The sequence below is a fragment of the Sinocyclocheilus anshuiensis genome, unplaced genomic scaffold (assembly GCF_001515605.1).
Source record: "Sinocyclocheilus anshuiensis isolate Anshui unplaced genomic scaffold, SAMN03320099.WGS_v1.1 scaffold223, whole genome shotgun sequence".
In the NCBI taxonomy this organism is placed as follows: Eukaryota; Metazoa; Chordata; class Actinopteri; order Cypriniformes; family Cyprinidae; genus Sinocyclocheilus; species Sinocyclocheilus anshuiensis.
In genome coordinates this window covers 411,789-432,759 of record NW_015548214.1, presented here as the reverse complement: position 1 = coordinate 432,759, position 20,971 = coordinate 411,789, and the positions used below count along the sequence as shown (strand labels likewise).

The 20,971-nt window shown below is 35.8% G+C and overlaps 1 protein-coding gene across 1 annotated transcript in view; it reads right to left on the bottom strand.

The window, feature by feature from the left end:
- Window positions 1–19,665, bottom strand: part of LOC107653843 (triple QxxK/R motif-containing protein) — a 24,909-nt gene extending 5,244 nt beyond the window's left edge. Inside the window, exons 1-3 of the mRNA XM_016440691.1 lie at window positions 19,547–19,665; window positions 15,170–15,241; window positions 9,112–9,197 (exon numbers count right to left, since the gene is read on the bottom strand). Coding sequence (XP_016296177.1) covers window positions 9,112–9,197; window positions 15,170–15,230 — 147 coding nt within the window. The 5' untranslated portion in view covers window positions 15,231–15,241; window positions 19,547–19,665. The remainder of the gene's footprint in view (window positions 1–9,111; window positions 9,198–15,169; window positions 15,242–19,546) is intronic.
- Between the last annotated feature and the right edge of the window lie 1,306 nt (window positions 19,666–20,971).

The following is a 20,971-nucleotide window of genomic DNA, read 5'->3' as shown; positions in this document are numbered from 1 at the left end:
AAGGAAAGCCGAAATAAAAAAAAAAAAAAAAAAGTTATCGATCAGACAGCTCTTTGCTGGAAAAGGTGCCAAGACATAATTTTTCAGAGTGTTTATGTAACATTATTAAAATGCATATTTAATACTGATTTAAAATGCCTAAATGCTGCAATGCCATTCTCTAGCAGTTTGAGAATGAAACACTCTCTTTTCATTGCATGATCATAGACACAAGACTGATCATAACCAAACACAGGTATGTAATTCACACCACAAATGCTCAGCAGAAGAATCAGTATATTTTGGGCTCTTTATCTTTCCTCTCGCAGTGACACAAATAGGGTTTGGCAGACCCAGCAGGCTCAGAGAAAGTTAATCTCCCAGAAATGTCTTTGTTCTAATTAAGAGTTGTTGGGAGCTTAATGCCCAAGCTAAATTGATGATGGCTGAAGGAGTGGTATTCAAGCATAATTTAGATTTAAAGCAGTCATTTATTACCTTTTGTGTTAAATTACAATCCTCATCAAGCTCCGTTTCATTAAGAGCACTCAAGTATTTAACAAAGAAATTGTTCTTCATCTTGATAACTCGTTATCAAACTTTCTAATCAAAACTTCTGTGGTTGTGGGACTTTTTTGCATCGTTGGAACATTCAGAAGTTGACGTTTTTCTAGAAATTCATTACAATTAGAGAAAACTGCAAGTAAATACCGAAGAAGGCTGTGAGAACTTTTTCTGCTGAAAAGTTTATACACCTCTTGTAGAATCTTCAAGATTTTAATTTTTTTTTGTTTATTTAAAGGAATAGTTCAACCAAAAATGAAATTTGGATCAAAATGTACTCACCCTCAGGCCATTCGAGAAGTTGATGAGTTTGTTTCTTCATTGGAACAGATTTGGAGAATTTTAGCATTACATCACTTGCTCACCAATGGATCCTCTGCAGTGAATTGGCAATACAAATGTATAATTTTTGTCATGCCAATAAAGCACTCTTAAATTGAAATTGAAATTGAATGGGTGCCGTCAGAATGAGAGTCCAAACAGCTGATAAACACATCACAATAATCCACAACATGACTCCAGTCCATCAATTAATGTCTTGTGAAGTGAAAAGCTGCATATTTAGAAGAAATGTATACATTATTAAGGCTTTTTAACTTTAAACCATTGTTTCTGGCCAAAATACACAATAATGCTTCCTCCAGTGACAAAGCCCATCTCATCCTTTCACATCAAAATACCCTAACATATTTGTTTAGAACTGTTTTGGACTGTTTTTGCTTGTTTCTCTCCTGATTCAGACTAGATGACTTTTTCACTTGAGAAAGCAAGATTATGGATTATGAACTCATATTTTAGCCGGAAGCAACAGTTTAAAGTAAAAAAAAAAAAAAGTCTCAATGGATTTGTTTCTGAAAAACACACAGCTTTTCACTTCATACGACTTTGATTGATGGACTAGGGACATATAAATTACTTATTAATTATTGTGATGTTTTTTATCAGCTGTTTGCACTTTCATTGTGAAGGCACCCATTCACTGCAGAGCATCCATTGGTGAGGAAGTGATGTAATGCAAAATTTCTGCAAATCTGTTCTGATGAAGAAACAAACACATCTACATCTTGGATGGTCTGAGGATGAGGATGACCAGGATTGTTTATGTAATTTCAATTATTTTGCTTTGTGTAATATACTTAAATATCAATAAAAATAGTTTTCAGGGCACAAATAAATAAATTATATTATATTATTTTATATTATATTCATAATTTATTTCAATATTTTTTAAGATAGTGAAGATCTTACAGATTGTGTGGGTATGTAAAACTTTGAGAAAAAGGGTTATGCAAACATGTATCTGCAGGATCTGCAAAATGTTAATTATTTTACCAAAATTAATTTAAATTAATTTAAATACAGTCCACAAGAGAAAATAGTTGAATTTATAAAAATGACCCCGTTCAAAAGTTTACATACGCTTGATTCTTAATACTGTGTTGTTATTGGGATGATCCACAGCTTCTTTTTTTTTGTGATAGTTGTTCATGAGTCCCTTGTTTGTCCTGAACAGTTCAACTGGCCGCTGTTCTTCTGAAAAATCCTTCAGGTCCCACAAATTATTTGGTTTTCCAGTATCTTTTGCATATTTTAACCCTTTTCAAACAATGACTGTATGATTTTGAGATCCATCTTCTCACACTGAGGACAACTGAGGGACTCATACACAACTATTACAGAAGGTTCAAACCCTCACTGATGCTCCAGAAGGAAAAATGATGCTTTAAGAGCCATTAAACTTTTTGAATTTGAAGATCAGTGTAAACTGAACTTATTTTGTCTTCTGGGAAACATCTAAGTCTTCTGTAGCTTCTGAAGGGCAGTACTAAATGAAACAAAAAATGATATGAAGGCAGAATTAGAAAAATGTACACGCATGTACAAATGTACACAAGAGAAAATAAGAGTTGAATTGATAAAAATGACCCCATTTAAAACTTTACATCCCGGTAACAACACAGTATTACGAATCAAGCAAACTTTTGAACGGGGTCATTTTTATAAATTCAACTCTTATTTTCTCTTGTGGACTATGTGTAAATGACTTTTATGTGTAATATCGTATTCAGGTCAGGACTAAATAAAAAATTACATGCATTTTGTATGATCCCTCTTATTTTGGAAAAATAATTAACATTTTGCAGATACTGCAAAGTGTGTGTAAAATTTTGTCCACAATCTAGGAGGCAATTAGATACACAATCTATGATTGTAAACAAGACCTTAATTTGCTAATAAGCTAAAGGAATGTGATGAATGCCAATAATTTAGCCTTTGCAGCCATGTATCCTCCTGTAGTGTTGTCTTAAAGTATTTTCTACAAAGGCAGAAGCACTTAGAAAAAGAATGAAAGATGGACAGAAAGAGAGAAAGTGAAATAATCCTCACATCTATCTATTCCCCCTCCTGTGTTCATTCACACATAAACACACACACACACACACACACACACACATCAAACACAGAGCAGCATGCAAATCCACCCCAAGCAGGCAGAGATAAGCCACCCAGCAAACAGGAGGCTAATAATAATTCTAGCAGATAAATTGTAAGGGGCTATTAAAAGGCTCCACGACGGCCATGATTATCTGTGTACAAGCTGTGGCGGCAGTCATCAGTGTGTATGTCCTCATTAGCACTCGCTGCCCGCTGCATTTATCTTGTTCCAGCCAGACTCCAAACAGCTTAAGCCTCTCTTAATTGGAAAACTTTTAAATTTCATGCACTTTAGTTTCATACATTACCAGCGGCTTACGCTGATTCACGTTCTTTATTTAACCGCTTTGTGACGGAGCCTAATGCCGAGTTCACACTGCACGATTTTCAAACTCGTCGGATCGCCATTGTTTTCACACTGCGTGACTATCTGGGGTAGCATTCTCGGGCATTTGTCGGCGATTTCGCAAAACCTGTCGGCGAGAGAAAAATCGGGCTAAAATCGTGCAGTGTGAACTCGGCATAAGTGTCATCGCATCCAAAGGGAATTGTTTTGCATTCGTCTCTGGTGAAATGTGTGGCAAATGTCTCCAAATTTTTAAATACAGACTTAGTAGCAGAGGGACAAAGTAGTTCAAATGTGTCCTGTTTACAAGAGTGTCAATGACTAATAAGACTCTCCAAGTTGAAGAAAAAAAAAAAGTCCACACTTTTATTTAACAAAACATTTAATCACTTTAAAAATGTAAAGTAGTTCAAGCAAGTTTAAAGCCCACACTTTTATATAACAAAACATTTAATGATTTTTAAAATGTCAAGTGGTTCAAGCAAGTAACAATTCTGAAAATATTTACATACACATTTAAACCTGTATTTTCAAAAAAGTTTTTTTTCTATTTACAAATATCGTAAATTTGCAAAGAACAAAAGAAAAAAATAGGAAATCAATAACTTGTGTAGCTTTAAGGATTCATCTATATTTAATTTAGAATTTAGTGTTTGATAACTTTCCCAATTTCTGTATATATATTTTTCTACTTGCTCAAGGGCACAGGTAGCTAAATATGACATTTATTATAATGGATTTGTCACGTGTTTGTTTCTGTTTAGTTCCTGTCTGCCCTTATTTGGGTTCAGTACCTGTTCTCATTTAGTTAATCATCATTCATTAGTTTCCACCTGTGTTGAATTAATCATCTTATTAGTCCATCGTTTGGTTTTGTATAAATAGCCCTGCCTTTCCTCAGTTTCTTTGTCCTGTCTCCATCATGTAAAGAGGTTGTTTTCTCCTGGTTTTTCCCAAGTGGATTTATTAAAAGACTGTTTATTTGATATTTGCCTCCGTCCACCCTGTTTTCACTCAAAACGAAACTACTCTGCTGCTATGAGCACGTGAGACTGTTACTTAATACTGTGCTTTATGATGGACAGTAGCTATTTATTTATCGTGAGTTGTTAAAATCGCGGTAGTCTAATACGGTTTTAATGATAATTATAATATGAAACGGTAATACTAACCGTGGGGAATTTTATCACGATTTATCGTCAAACCGATAATCGTTACATCCCTGCAAGTGTGTTGATGTTTATTAAAGACTCCTTTACTTCTACTCCTTCTTCGTGCGCCTTTTCTACAACCACGACCATGTGACAGGGTTATTATAATGTGAAGATTGTTTTAAGTTCACTTAAAGTAGAAGTTATTTTTAAAGTCTAATAAATGTTAAAATTGATAGCTCTCAATTATACTGTAAAGTTAGTCAATCGTTAAATATTAGGGGGAAAAAAAACAATTTCCAATATACTTGAGTAGTATTGGTATAAGTGATACTGGCCTTCATTCATAAAAAAGATGTAATTTAACAAATATTATAAATATACTGTCTTTATATTGTTTCTACATTAATTTGAAGATTGAATGTGAAATTATTGCAAAAAAAAAAAACTTTAATGTTAGGTGGGATTAATCACGATTAATTTCAGAAAAATATGCAATTTAGTTATTTTTTGTAATCGATTGACAGCACTTATAGAAGAGGTGTACACGTGAATGTCTGTAGTAATTGCATTATTATTTTTGTATTATTTATACGTGACCATTTTGCATTCACTTTTATATTTTCATTTTTTATTTAATTTAAGTTTTATGTTTGTCTTTTGATATTTCTTTTTAGTTATAATTTATTTTTATTTCAGTTTTCGTTTCAGAAATAGTAGTACTTTTAACTTAAGCCTAGGCAACATTTCTAATTTTTAAGTTTTTTTTATTTAACTTTTTCATTTAGCATTTAGATTTTATATATATATATATATATCAACTTAATTTCAATTACTAAAATTATGTTTAACGATTTTAGGTTTAGTTAACAATTAAAACCATGCCGCATTTGTACTGTATTTTTATATAAGTACAGTTGGACACAAAAAGGAATATTATGTCATTGACCCAAAAATCTTTTCCTGAAATGCAAAGTAAAAAGCCATGAATACAGATGTGGTCTCATATTCTTTGATGAGAAAAAGACATACAGTAAGTCCAGAGGAGGCTGTGTGAAAATGAAATTGTCAGATGCGGTTATGTGAGTGAAGAGAGGGGACCTTGTCGTCTTGCGGAAGCTAATAATTCAGCGGCCTACGCTTCAGTCTCCCACATTCTGATGGAAAATCCTGGAATATTCCCAACAGCATCATGAGGCTCTCAGCAGCAGCTGTGGCATGCCGGGAGTGAGTTCCCATTCATCTGGCGACAGGCCACTGTCTCTTACACACACACACGCAAACTCACATCTCTTCATGTGTCCTTGTATGAATTCTCACGGTCTTCTGGTTTCGCCGTATTCTGTGGTATTTTCTCATATAGCCGTGTTGATAACTTTGGCCCTTTCGGCCAGGTGCGGTACGGCATCAGCGTCCAACAGAAACAGCTGAAGTGGGCTTTTCCCCCTGTGTTAAGTGGTTGTGTAGTTATCTCAGCCCGACCCAGGTGTGCTGTAATACCTCACCCTCTCCCGACCGCTGGCTGCCGTGCTTTGTGAGTGAGGAAGGGTGTGTGTTTGAGGCATAAAAATGTGAGTTTCACTCATACGAGTGTTGAAAGACTGTGTAAAACACAGAGGTGTGAATGGGACTCATAAACACAGTTTGCATACAGCGAGAGATGCAGGTCTGTGGCCACATACACACATATAGTGTAAAATACTCTTTTATAAGACAGCACAGGGTCTTGTTTTCTTGTGTCAATTATTACATTATTTCAGGGATATACAATATTATTAGTGTCATAACAATAATCAGCTATCAGAGTTTTTTTTTTACTTTATTTTACAGTTGATATTGTATATTTAATTGTGCATTTAGTCATTTCCACTCTTTTTATATTTAGACTACCTTTGCTGTCACCTAAAATCTAATAAAAGTTCATCTTTAAGAACATTAAAAATGTACTAACACTGTAAAATGAACTCTTTAGCAATAACAATAATTGTCCATTTTTATACTGTACATTATAAAATGTACTTTTAGCATTTAAAATGATCAATTAAATTTTTTAATGTTCGTTTTTTATTGATTTAATGTTTGATTTGTTAATTTATTTAGACAAAATAATACTGAATTTCAATATCTGCAATTTATTGAGTATCAGCCAAAGAGCTAAAATAATTTTTGAACAGAATTTTAATAACTATGAATCTCTAATTTAATTTAGAATTTATATTTATTTTCCAGTCACCTTAGTCGCTTATCAGACATAACATAATATCTGAGGGTCTCTTTAATTTAATATAGTTTTTAATACTATACTATAATTCAATTTAATATAGACTTCTTGAATCCAATTCAGAAGGGCACTGAATTTTGATTGATTTTCCAATTAAAAACTAACAACTGAATTTAAATTCTAGATTATTCTAAGCATTGTTTTACAACAAATCAGAGGCCTGGTGTTGGTGTCTTGTGCCAGATGGTATCACCTTATCCAAAACACATGGTACTACTATGGCGCTTTTGGGTATTTTAGAACCTTAGATAAAAATCACTGGGACTTACTTTTGCATGCAATGGAATGTACTGAAGAGTTAAACATTTAAAGTTGGCCGGCGGGCTCTCAAAATTCAGCTCCAGGACAAGCAAGTTGGCACAGATTTTTTCAGGCCAGGCGCCCCACACAGCTGAGGCCGCCAGCACCTCAACTCTGTGCCAGGTGATGCCATCCGCTCAACCAGGCACCAGGGAGCGAAGCAGTGCCCACAGCAGGTGGTCGAGCGCCTGCGGTCTCCCCAAGCTGGCAGGCAACATCCCAGCAATCCAACTGGCCACCGAGTGGAGAACAGCAGATTGCGTGGGCTGCCAACACGGACCCCAGGACAGTCCGAACCTCAGCCTCAACCTGCTTTCCAGAGCCTCACACGGAACTCACAAATGGGACAGACGCAAAAGAACAATGGAAGATGAAAAAGAAGAAAGTGTGTGCGTTTTGGTGGGTTGAGAGAAGGATGGTCATAGATGGAGAACCACCTGCCAAGCATGCACAGCAAGAGAAAATGGCCTGTGGAAAAACAAGTGGTAAAAGTATGAGTCAACTCCTCAGAAAAACCAAAGCCAAGGAGACATACCACAGAGAAGCACACACCAGAACAAAACTCAAGCTTGGAGCTCAGGGGTCCATTAGTCACGTTACGAACCAGAACAAACAAATCGGCGTCCACGTTCCTCAGAAACGTGCCAAGTCAATGACCAAATCTGCACGCAATAAACTACATTTCTGACAGAATGAGGGGATGTTGCTTTCAGCAGTAAACAAATATTTAACCACTGAGCTCATAGGCTTAACACATACCTGTGGAAAGACATTTAGTTGGTCCCAAATGTCCCAAACGAACATTTAGAGTCATTAAGGACGAGAAGATTGTCTTATGAATTCATGTAAATAATTTTCTCCATTTTAAGCCTCAGTAATTGGATAAACGACTAATGAGACTTAGAAGAACTGTAATGAGGGCTTGGCTTTCTAACAATAACAGTTGAGTTGCTAAGACCAGTTAATCTTCAGCCTTCACATTTGATTTCTTCATACCAAACTAAACCCAATACAAGCAAACACAACGTTTTAAGTTGTATTCAGCAATGTGCAGCCATGCTCAGGGTTTCTACACTGCAGTGCAGCCCACTGTGAAAATATTGCAGCTTATGAATTATGAATTAAGTTTCAGATCATTGTTGTCAGTGAGAGGTCTTAGCATGGATACTAGCGGTTTTGGCTACAGTTCCCAATGTGGAGTTCTGGATTCTGAGAGAACTGATAAAACATATTGCACCACAAATTCTCATGCCAAAAACCAACCAAAAATAACATCCCTGCCAAAATTAACAGGGATGAAGAGAGAAGCTTCACAGAAAATTTGAAAGCTGTTCTTTTGATTAATTCTGTAAACAATAAATACACACATTAATGAAGTAGCTATTTTGAAGAAAGTTGGTAACCAAACAGTTTTGGTGACCATTGAAAAAAATATAGATTTATATTCTTGAAATATCTTCTCATGTTATTTTCTGTTTGTGGCAACATTTTTGGGTGATCTATGCAAAACCAAGGTCTCTTTGAAACCGGTCTATATGGCACAAGTTTCTCTTTCAGTGTAAGTCTATGGGATTTTCTGTCACATTTTTCATGAAATTCTTCAGTCTGATCGCTTAGAAAAGCAGCAGTCAGGTATTATTTGAGATGTCCACAACCCAAACGTCCAAGCAAATTATGCAAGTTTAATACAGTATGAGCAATACTGATAGTTACACTTGACCAAGCCAGTGCCATTAATACATGGAAATCACACAAAGATGGTGAATAAAAAGGCTTTTCCCTCAAACTCTCGATTATTATTCTGGAGTGACAGCTGAGAGAAAAAGAAAAATCGAGAGAAAGCAAAGGAGATGGCGAGGGAGAAAGAGAGCTACTCCTCTGAGAGTCAAACAGCTCTTCTCTGCCTCATCAATATGGAGACTGCTTGAGTTGCTCTCAGGTTGGAGAGGTGTGATGAATAATGTGTGTGTGTGTGTGTGGTTTGGCAGATGGGAGAGAGAGGGATCAGTTGGGATAGAGGGGGAGGTAATGAGAATGAAAGACAGCCATCTCACCCTGATTCCCGGAGCACTCCTCTTCGCCTCCGCCTTCAGCCGAGTGGCTCGCAGCGCCGGCTTGGTTTTCTTGTAATCCTGTTTCCCTGAGAGAGAAAATGAGGCGCTCGGGTCATTCCTGCCATGTGACATTGGGAGTTACATTTGCATTTTGAATTAGGCTGAAAGCTTTTTTTTTTCATTTAATAGATGAATAATGTTTTAATAAAACAAATATAATGCATTTGCAATTGTTTTTATCAATGTTCTGTTACGAATCATTAAACTAATGCATTTCGCTGAAACATTCTTAGATCGCTTCAATGTATTTCTCTGTTTTAACCCTTATTAACATGACTTAATATAAGCCTGTTAACCTTCTGTACTACCTTATATAAGACAAATTAGTATTTAATTTATGCATGACTGATTGAGTCTGAGCTTATCTTAAATATACAGAGATGGACTATCAAAAACACTTAATTAATCATTGACTTTTTATTGGATCAGACTGGCAAAAGTTAAGAGGTTTTTACACAAAATTGGATTAAAAATTCCTCAAAAATGTCCTTTTTTCTGATTATAACCATTTCCTTATTACATGCAATGTGTCACATTTCATGTTTATTGTGGTATTGCTATTTTTTGTTCTATCAATTATTATTAAACAAAAAATACAATAAAATGCTATTCATACATACACTGACTTGCACCTTTATATAATAAGCATGCTTTTAATTTCAGAAATAAAAATGAATATTGATATTTTTGGGGCATAAAGTCAAAAATGGCTGGATGATATAACTGTCCTGATATCGTAATGAAGAAAAAAGTCACATTAAAATAATGAAATGAAAACCTGATATTAAAAAGAAAGCCTTATTAAGTATTTTGGCATAATAGTTTATTCTTTATTAGAAATCAAAATTCATAAAGAAAAAGAATAAATAATTTTAACAAAAGTGCCTCACTACTTATTTATATAAAAAAATAAGGTCATATGGTGCGACCAACATGCAGAAACATAATTTACGAATTAATAATTCATGATATTTGTATACAAACAAACAAAAAAACATATCAGAATATATGTCAAACTTTTTTGAAAATAATTATCAAGATACACAGACATGCATTGAAGTTAAGTTACTTTGCACTTGGTTACATCACATGACTTTTTAAAAGTATATTTAAACTTCTGAAAAAAGGAATAAGTATTTTAAAACTATATGAAACCAACATAAATATAGCAAGTACAACTGTGCTTTAAAATATTTTTTGTTTATCTTATTTGACATTTACCCATTGCTTATGTGTAATGCATACTATTTCACACCCTTTTTTCTAAAAATAGTAGGCAGGATACAGAGCATATACTGCACAGCATACAGTAAGCAATGCTAGTACTCTGAGAGGAACTCATGAGCATCCCAGTTCAACTCAGTGGCAGTTAACAGGCAAGCACTGCAAAGTGGCCACCTGGAGCGTGTGTGCGCAAGGTGTGCGAGGAGTGTGGTGTCTCTAATTAGAAACAAACAGACGAAGGAAGAGAAGTGGAAAAGTGGGAAGGCAACAGCTTGTTGGGCAAAGGAGGGGGCCTTCCTCGGTGGCTGTGGCAGACCCTGGTCAGACTCAAGGTCTCTGTGAGAGCTGTTGACACACAGGGGACATTTCAAGTGCAACTCCTGCCTCATTAAGATTTATTTACATGGAGTCGGGGAAAGAGAGAGTGTCCTTATCCATCTTTAGCAGCAGACTGCAGGGCTGGATACTCTCAGATGCCTAAGCTAGACACTGACCCCTCTCCAGGGACATTCACAGGTCTCTCCTGCCTTATGGTGTACCTTCTGTGTCTGACACAGGCCTGCAAGAGGCCATTATCAGAGGTAAACATCCTGCTATTTTGTTCCAATGCTGAATGATGGCTTGGTTCAGTACAGACTGGGCTGTTAAATAATGAACATTGTGTTTGTTTGCAGAGACTTGGAATAGTTCTCAGTTCGGTCTCTGTGGGAAGGGACTGCAGGGCATTAATGCGAATCATCTGTGCAAAATACAAAACTGAACTGATCAGTCACACCTTAAAAACATTACTGACCAATCCTATCTTAGCAACTGTATGTATATTGATGATCTGAAACATTAAAGTGTGACAAACATGCAAAGAAATCAGGAAGGGGCCAACACTTTTTCACACAAAATAGAATTTAAAATTAATTATCAAAAAATATAGTAAAATGTTGCAGGGGCATTTACAACAGAGAATCTACCCACAATGGTACACACAGTATGTTTCCTTTTCCTACCTTTAAATAATTTGAAATATGTGTCACCCTTCATCTTCAAAAAAAACAAAATGAATAATGCATATTATATGTTTTATTATTGCAATTTACAGAAGATGTTATTATTCTTGCAATTCTTGCATTTGCTTTATTGCTTGCTACATTGTTATATGTTTTTGTTATTGACTGATAATGGCTTTTAATGATGAATATGAAAAAGTTATTTTATGTTTAAGTGTCTGATAACCAATTGAATTTTTGTTTTATTTATTTTAAATTCTTTTATTTATGTTTTTTGATATAAATAAATCTTCATTAGACTACAATGATAATTCTTAATAATAATAATTATTATTATTATTAATATTATTATTGACTATTTTTGCTGTCTACGCAAAGGTGTTTTGTAATCTAAATGGTCAAAAATTTATTTCATCTTCATTTTGAAAAATGTTTAATTGTTAACATTTCTCACTTTATTCTCACTTTATTAATTCACTTGTGAATAAATTATCCTAGCAGTACAGTATATTAACAGTATGTATACTAAGTTAATTGTCCCAACAGTTACTTTGCATGTGAATACGGTTGTTGGGTATATTTACTTTAGAGATCGACCAAACAGGGCCATATGCAGTATCAACAGAACTGATAATAAAAAATAAAAAAAATAACAAAAACATTGTTTATATAAATCTCCTATTTATTCGTTCTGTAGCCATAGTAACCAGAGGGCAGGGCTTAGATAAGTGTCAATCCTAGCTGTTTTCAAAAAAAATAAAAATAAATTAATAAAAGTATTTTCCATCGCAACCTGTTTCAGCATGTACATCAAAAATGAATTATGTCAGCTTCCAAACACTCTATGACTGTCTTTCTGTCTCTCTTCCTATCTCAGCTTCTACAGGAGTTTACGCTCGCACCTGCGGAGATTTTACATGGTGTGGAAAGCAAAACTCGTTTTGTTCCAAGCCAACTGGGACAGATTAGGTGTGTGTCTTATTTTTCTTGAAACTTCCTGTTGTGGTGTAAATACCCACAACAAACAGCCTCAGCCATCTGTTCCAAATAAATAGTTAATTGTAATCATATCAGAGTTTGAAATAAATTGTTTATATAGCGAGACTTTGTGGCCCTGCCAGTACGCTGAATCACACGCCATCGAGCTTAATGAGGCGTTTCTCTCTGTGTGAGCACTCGCTGATGATGACAACTCAAAATGGCCTTCTTGGCTTTGCCGTCTCACCGCAGTTATGCTCAAATTGGCCAGCAATACAAAGGCGGGCTTTGAACGCACCTTCGCTCATTAATCACCATTCAACTGCATCACCGCAGAGTGAAATCTCCCCCTACTTATTTACCAAAAGCGGAGTGGAGCCTCTCTAATATAGTATGGCATTGTTTCCTGTGTGCTAGAGCGGTATGACCCCTCTGTACACACTGGGCTGTCAGATGTTGACAGGGAAGTGACAAGAATCAACCCACAGGGCCAAGGGTGCCTTTCAAAACTGCTGCAGTTGATTTCATTTCAAAAGCCATGACTCCTCATCCACAAACAGATTCCCTTTCCATCAGCCTGGCGCTTTTCTAACGTGATCTAGCTAATTCACAAATTGCATTTCATTATGGGAGACAACAAGCTCTTTGGAGAGTGGAGAAAAGCTCTCTGCAATTATTCCTGTTATAGGATTGCAATAAAGTTCTGATAAACCCACTGTCCATCTCGGGCAACAAACATATAAATTAATTAATTAATTAATTTATGCATTTATCAGACGCTTTTATCCAAAGCGACTTAAAGTGCATTCAGGCTATACATTTTTTACCAGTATGTAATAAATAATATATATAATAAATAAGTAATAAATAACTTGGAAAAAAATAGTGAGGGTCTGTTCAAACAAATAAGAATATTTGGCTTTTTTTTTTTCTTAATCAAAACTATGCACTTGAAGTTCCTCGCATACAGCCTTATTGTTTATGAAGAATGTTTTTCAATGAAAATTCAATGTGCATCAATGTGAAAAATAAACAAAACTTACAAAAACAAAACAAATGCTGTATATTTTCAGGCCAAACAGTGTGAACAGGCCTATATGTGCCCAATTCGAATCCAGCACTGACAGACTGCATACGTACTGGGAGTGTACAGAGGTCAAAAATAAAGAACTTTGTCTTTGTAAACAAATCAACTCATTCCACAAAAAACAGAGAGGGACTTTACCACAGTTTTTGTCACAGAGGGAGGGAGCGCAACCTTTGCACACAGGCTGTGGTAAGTGTTGAACAACAGCTAAAAACAGACAGGTTCGTGATGCACAGGTGAGAGTTCTGCCAGTGGGCGACCTGCTTAGACCAGTTTTGAAAAATGAGAAGATCTGTAACATGCAAGATCCATTCAGCCCTCATATCAGAGCTATTAAGACCATATACAGATCAGCTGAGTGCACATTCACACAAAAACGATCACAAACAGAGTTAATAGGCAGGGATGTGTCTGAGTGTTTGGTCATGCGAATAATTGTTGGACAAAGGCAGAGAGGATGATGTAAATGATCTTGACTCAAGGGGGATGACCATACAGACTCGAGGAAACCTTTTGGTGGTTGACAGCTCAGGAGTTCAGCTTGTTATGTTGCCAGCACAGTCATGCAGCACAGGCACAATAAGGCAAGGTCGCAGAGCAACGCAAGCTTAATAGTCCTACTAAAGGGTGTGATGTGAACTCGCATAAAATCATGTGTATGAGACAGGTTGTTTCTGTAGGGAGATGATATTAGCGTGTACTGTGTTGCAAATTACATCAGGGATGTGCCAATGGAAAAAAGACATCACTTTAGTGCCATTATAGAACTATGTCTCAATATCTCATCCCTAGAATGAAAATGAAGAACTTCCAGATGTACAATGGAGGATACAACTGGACTAATAGCTATTCCAGGTAAAAGGCCTAAAGGTGATTTTTTTTTTAAAAGGGATGAAAAAAAGGTGATTGTGAAAGATTTTCCCATACAGAATTTGCTACTGGTTTAAGTTGGCTACAAAACCAACAAAAAGATGAAAGTGATGTCTGTATACACAGTAAAAGTGTCTGGCACTAAGCACAAAACATTTCCTGATCCGTAAGGTGACTGTGTTCAATGACTATAGCTCATTTTTATATATAATTTCATCTAATGTAATAATTGTTTTAAATGCTGCAGATATATGTACAGTAGCTATTGAGAGTTCCTGAAATTGTTACATATACAGTGAAAAGATTCCCTCCCCCCAGCTATGCTAGTTGTTTACAGCACTGTTCCTCATACAGCCCTTAGCATCCATACTGACATTGTCTAAGTTATAAAACAAACCCCACGATCCTTCCGCTATCACAGTTGGCATGCTAACCGGTACTACTGTGATTGATAGGCTATACAGTGCCTGGGTTAAAAAAGAGGAGGCAAAAACTAATGACTGTTTCCTCTAAAGCTAATGCTAATTATACAAGAGAAAGCATAAGTCTGAGCAAAATGGGGTTCAGAGACTTTAGAAGCTAAACATGAAGACAGTATATGCGGTTGTTTATTTTGGGCTTTTTCTTAAACACGCTGGTCTGTTCCCAGCTGAGCATTCTGATCATCAAGTCTGTTCATGCGTAACATTCTTAAGCAATATAATGACAGTGGCTGAAATGAAGGAGAAAAAGCAACATTTCAGACTCTCTTTAATAAAACACTGGTTGAATATTTGATGAAGGTTACTAACAACCATATTAAAAAATAAAGCCTACTGGAAAGCACAGAGGTTCTCACCGATCTGTTTACGGTACTGATCAACCGGCAACTTGACAGAACTTGCATCCTTTTTCCCCATCCTTCATTCACCTGAGAGAGAAACAGAATGAAAAATACACCAAGTATGAGGAAAGACTATAAGCAAAAGCAGTGAACAGTGAGAGCTCTGTTTCTGTTTGCTTACAGGAATCAAATGGAAAATGCTACTGCAGTCCTCAAGTAAAGATTTGCTAGGTATGGCTCAAAATACTAAATACTTTTGCTTTACTATGGGTATGAATGGGAATACTACCAAAGTTCACCTAATAGATAAACACTGCTTATCTACAAATCACCAAGAACAGTGGTTCTCAAATGGCTTTTGCTTCAAGGCCAAGATTTTACACTGAATGGCAATGTGACTCAATGCAACACTTTAAAAAATATTCACAAATTTTATAACAACACAGGCTGGCTTTGAGAACTACTGACAATTTTGTAAATTATTTTGTAACTTTTTTTCTCACGGATTTGAGGATGAGAAAATGCCACTAAATCTCTGACATTTAGCAGTTTTTCCCCCTGCAGTTCCCTTTTTTTGAAGGTTGTGATCCAACGGTTGTGAACCACAGCCTTGCAGTACACTTTCAGGGCATCACATCCTAAATTGCTGCAAAAGTCATTGGTGATTGTGTAAGTCGGAAAGCATCTTAAAGCTAGAAAGAGGAATTTGATGTGAGGCAAATCCCCAAAGGTGGCAAGTGACTTCAAGGAATTCAATCATAAGAAGGTTGATCCGAGACCTAGTCTATTTGAAAGTCTTCCCATACCTGCAAAGTACTAGTGAATTTGTGTTAAACTGCTCTACACTGAATTCCTCTGGTCAAGAGTATGTATTCTGAATTAATCATATGTGGGTAGAAAATGATTTACAGAATACATAATTGTGTTACATATAGTTAATGATTCATATAAATGATTCAAACTTTGGGTCAATCAATGACATAGAAGACTGTCCACGATAAAGATAAGGGAAAATATTTTTAAAATCTAGTTTGGAGCACGTGCCAAGGTCTAAGAAAGCTTCTAAATGGTTCTTTGTATTCATGTTGGTTTCACATGGTTTTGAATAAACTTTTCTACCATATTCAAGAAAAGGTTCAATTTAATGACTCAGAATGATTCCACAATAATATCATGTGGTGTAACCATCACTTAGAAAGTAATAATATATTTGAGTGTACACACCTTAAGAATTATTTTAAAAAAAATTATACAAATATCATTAATTATTAATTCATAATTATCATTCAGTTTTTAGAGAGTTGCACCACTGATTTGTTAGGATACTAATTCACTTAGAAACACGGTCATGAGGGTCTGCAAGGATTTCCTGTTTTATGCTTGGTTTTCTGAATTCTGGACAGACAACATGACTGATTTCTGCAAATGTTAATAAACATTGAAGCAGTTTTGTTAATATATATTTTTTTTTAATCATTCAGAAGTCATCACATGCTCATCAGAGGAAAATAAAAAAATTATCAAATTGCCATATGTAGTATTTTGAATGTATCTGTTCATTCAATGCAGTGTTAAAGGGTTAGTTCACCTAAAAATGAAAATTAGCACATAAATTACCCTCAAGTCATCCTAGGTGTATCCAGTCGGAGTTATATTAAAAATAGTCTTTGATCTTTCAAGCTGTTTCATGGCACTCAGCGGGTGAAGCATGCTTCAGTCCAAAACAAGTTAAATAAAAAGCGCCCATCCATTAAAAAAAAAAGTGTCTCACACGGCTCCGGGGGGTGAACAAAGACCTTCTGTAGAAGGTCATGAATCGCTGCGTTTTTGTAAGAAAAATATCCATATTCAAAACGTAATAATCACTTTAATGTAGCTTGCGCTCACTGTTGTAAACGGAAGTAGCTCCGGGAGGATGACGTATGGAGGTCGGCTTTGCGCATGCGCCGCTCAGAAGTGACGCACGCGGAAATGCAGGGGGAGATCAAAACAAAACAACGGTCACTAATTAGAAGTACAAAATGAGGATTTGTAAAGAAGAATGTCGGAGGATTTTGATATAAGCCAAGAGGAGACTGGTTTTCCTTTGCTAAAGTAATGAAACTTTGCTTCCTTTGCTCCTGTTAACAAACGTTGGTTTTCACGAGACTCACTGGCACTGGCGCATGCGCAGCGCTGACCTCATACTTCATCCGCCCGGAACTGCTTTAAAACAACAATTACGATATTATCGCAGACAATATATATCGCACACCCCTACACCTAGGATGACTTGAGGGTAAGTAATTTATGGGCTAATTTTCATTTTTGGGTGAACTAACCCTTTAAAGTGGGTTTAACACTGCAGAGATTGTGCATTTATATTAAAGAAGCATACACTCCATCTCATTTTACACTAAACTGACTTTCCCGATAGAGATCTCAGCTTGATTTCCATAGCAACTGAAATGGAAAAAAAGCCAAGAGGAGAAAAAAAGTGTCTCATCTCGTGATGTTATAATAGTTAGTTTGAAAGGCAAGGAATTTTGAAATTGGTAATGGGTTTAGTGCATTAAAGCATTAGCCATACTTACAGCCTCATAAACTGTTTTTATTGTGAGGTGGTCAGGGAACCCTTCATCAAGATTCTGCTCTATTCGCAATACTATTTGCAATCAATACTGCTTCTTCTTTTAAAGACTTGGAAAAAAGGCTGCATGAGTCAAAGGGCAAGTCTATGTTTCTGATGATGTTTAAACCTCTCTGACCTATTCTCTCCCAAAGAAATCGAGCCGTAGGAAAGGTGTACAGACTTTGTGCTAAGAGCCTAGACTGATTAGCAGAGAAGAGCTGGAGGAAGTGCAGAGATGCATGAAAACAGAGAATTACGAGGCTGTTTTCATCCTCTCTTGAGGCATGACTGTGTGAGCTGAAACCTCCCCTTTGGCTGCCTATGTAAAATTAGTTCAAGGGCCATCTCAGCATCCTACTTTTGATGTCTTTAATCTTTAATTTAAGTTGATGTAATTACAAGGGCTCCACATGCAACAACAAAGTGGGAGAAAGAGGAATGGATACTCTTCCAAAGATGCCAGAGGAAGCGGGCCATTACTGTGTTTACACAACATGGTTTGAGTCAAGCCCAGGGGCATGACCTACAATGACCAAACACTTCCTTTAAGATGAGTGTGACCACTAAGGCAAGTTGACAAGGGCTGTTAAGTGGCAAACATGGCCATATTCAGAAAACTTGTGTCTTATTTCTGCCCACATACCCTTAGGCTTTGTAAACGGTGATGATTCAACAAGCGGTCAGGAAATCGTAGGGTCACAGAGTGGGTACCAATCTGAACAACTCTGACTTTGATGCAAAATCCCCCACCTCACAAGACATGAAATGCTTGACCAAGGCCAGCCAACAGTGACAAAACACTAAATAGTGACATAAAGGATATGTTTATAGAATATTTAGAAAACTTAACAAGACATAAACCTTGCATAATCTAATATAAAAATCTTCAAAGATAACAGTGTCCAAATTGCAGACAATATATGCTTGGTGAGCTGTGGTCGATCCACAAATAGAGGGAGATTGCCTATGGCTATGTGTAGGCTACCGGCGCTTTGAAGACCCAAATTGAGACCAGAATCTTTTTTCAGAAGCTAAACTACAAAGGTTTCGGTTTGAAAGAGAATTAAGATTAAAATAAGCACCTCGGGCATTTCTTTAAAAAAAATGAATTAAATAAAAGACAGCATTATGCATTTTAGTAATCAAGTGTTCGATACAAAAGGTTAGCATGAGTGCAGCTAGGAGCTAAATTATAACCTGAACTGGATTTATTTTATATAAAATGAAAATATATAACCGAATCTGGGACTACAAGGGATGTGCATTAGTTTCATTGATGCAAATCTCAATATGTGGCATACAAAAGGCATCTTGGCACAAATGCAATTAAATAAATCAGTATATGCACAAAACATTCACTTATCAAATGAATCACAATGTCAATTCTTTAAAAAAAAAAAAAAGAATAAAAAAAACGTATATAATATAGATAAACATATGTAGTCGACTTCCGATTTATCTAAATGCCACGTAATGGCATTGCACTGTTTAGTTTCCATCATGCCAACGTATCATCCCGTTCCTGAAGTCTAACCTGAAGCTAAAACAGTCTAAGGAATTATCCAATCACAATAAGGAAACCGAAAGGCTCGACCAATCAGACTGTGCGGGGGGCGGGCGCTAAATCAAACACGAATGTTTGGATTTAGGAAACAGTAAAGCGCGACAGATCGCAAAACACATGCTTAATGGTTTCCTCAGTCAGTAACAGATATCTAAATGCAAGGCAATATTCATAGCTGTGTAAAACGAGAGCGTTATGTCTGAGGACACAGGCTTACCACATAAAAGAGGGGAAGAATCTTCTCCGTAGTTCCTGGTTCAGCTGCGTGGATTTCAAATGGCTGCGTGATTCAGCCAATCACGAGTTACTCCCATCAAAGAAACTCCGGTTGCGTCATTAGGTAGGCGGACCCACAAACCAAACCTTCAAAACCAAGCAGTCAAATGCACTGAAGAAAAAGACTGAACTCATACACATAAAAAAAATACACTTACATATACAGTCTGTACATATAATATATCTGTACACAATTTAAAATTTAAAGCTATTTTTTTAAGCTTTAAGATTTTTTTTGTCATATGTACTAGGTACAATGAAATTCTTATTTTGTTATCTCCGCATGATAAAGACGGGATAGAAGGCAATAAATTAATAAATAAATAATAGGGGAACAGACAATAAATTACAAAGACAATAAATATAACGAATATACAATAAAGTACAAGAATAAAAACAATATGCAATAAGGGAGGAAACAAGGAAGAATCGCAGAAATAAACAATGACAAAACTATATGTACTCTATAAATAAGAGACATGCTATCGTCTACACAGTATAATGAGGCAGTGCAGTTAACGATAAAGTGAATAAGTGTTAAAGTGTCGAGTGTCTGTGCAAAGTGTGCTAGGGTTACCCTAACCCTAATATATTTTTAAGTAGGCTATAAGTTTTATTCAAAGATGCTTAATCATTTTCATGGGCTTATGTGAGAAGTATTAAAAATCAAACTGCATGGGGTTCACACAAATTATTATGAATATATTTATTTTATTTAACCTTAAATTATTAGACAGCATAAGACTTTTATATTCCAGTCATGTTTGGTTTATCAGTCATAAAAGATCATCAATACAGGGGTAATTTCAGTTAATATATTATTTGAGTATACAAATTTGGTTCACCTCCTGTGTGATTTTTAATAGTATATATATATTTCAGACGAATATGAATACTTACAAGTCTTCGGAACACAATTTAAGATATTTTGGATGAAAACCAGGAGGCTTGTGACTGTCCCATTGACTGCCAAGTAAATAACACTGTCAAGGCCCAGAAAAGTATGAAAGATATCGTCAAAATAGTTCATTTGCCATCAGTGGTTCAATCTGAATTTTATGAAGCGTATCCGTGTGGTGCAGTGGTGTATAAAGTACCTGAAAGCCATACTCAAGTAAAAGTACAGATATCTTACCAGAAAATGACTTTGGTAGAAGATGAAGTCACCGTTTAGAATATTACTTGAGTAAAAGTCTTAAAGTATGTGATATTTATTGTACTTGAGTACAAAAAGTATTTTTAAAATCTTAAACTTACTTAAGTATTGAAAGTAAAAGTACAAGTAAATGCAAAATGGAAAAGAAGCAAATAAATATAAAAAATGTTCATACACAGCTTGAGTAGCTGTTCAGTTTGAACTCTTTCT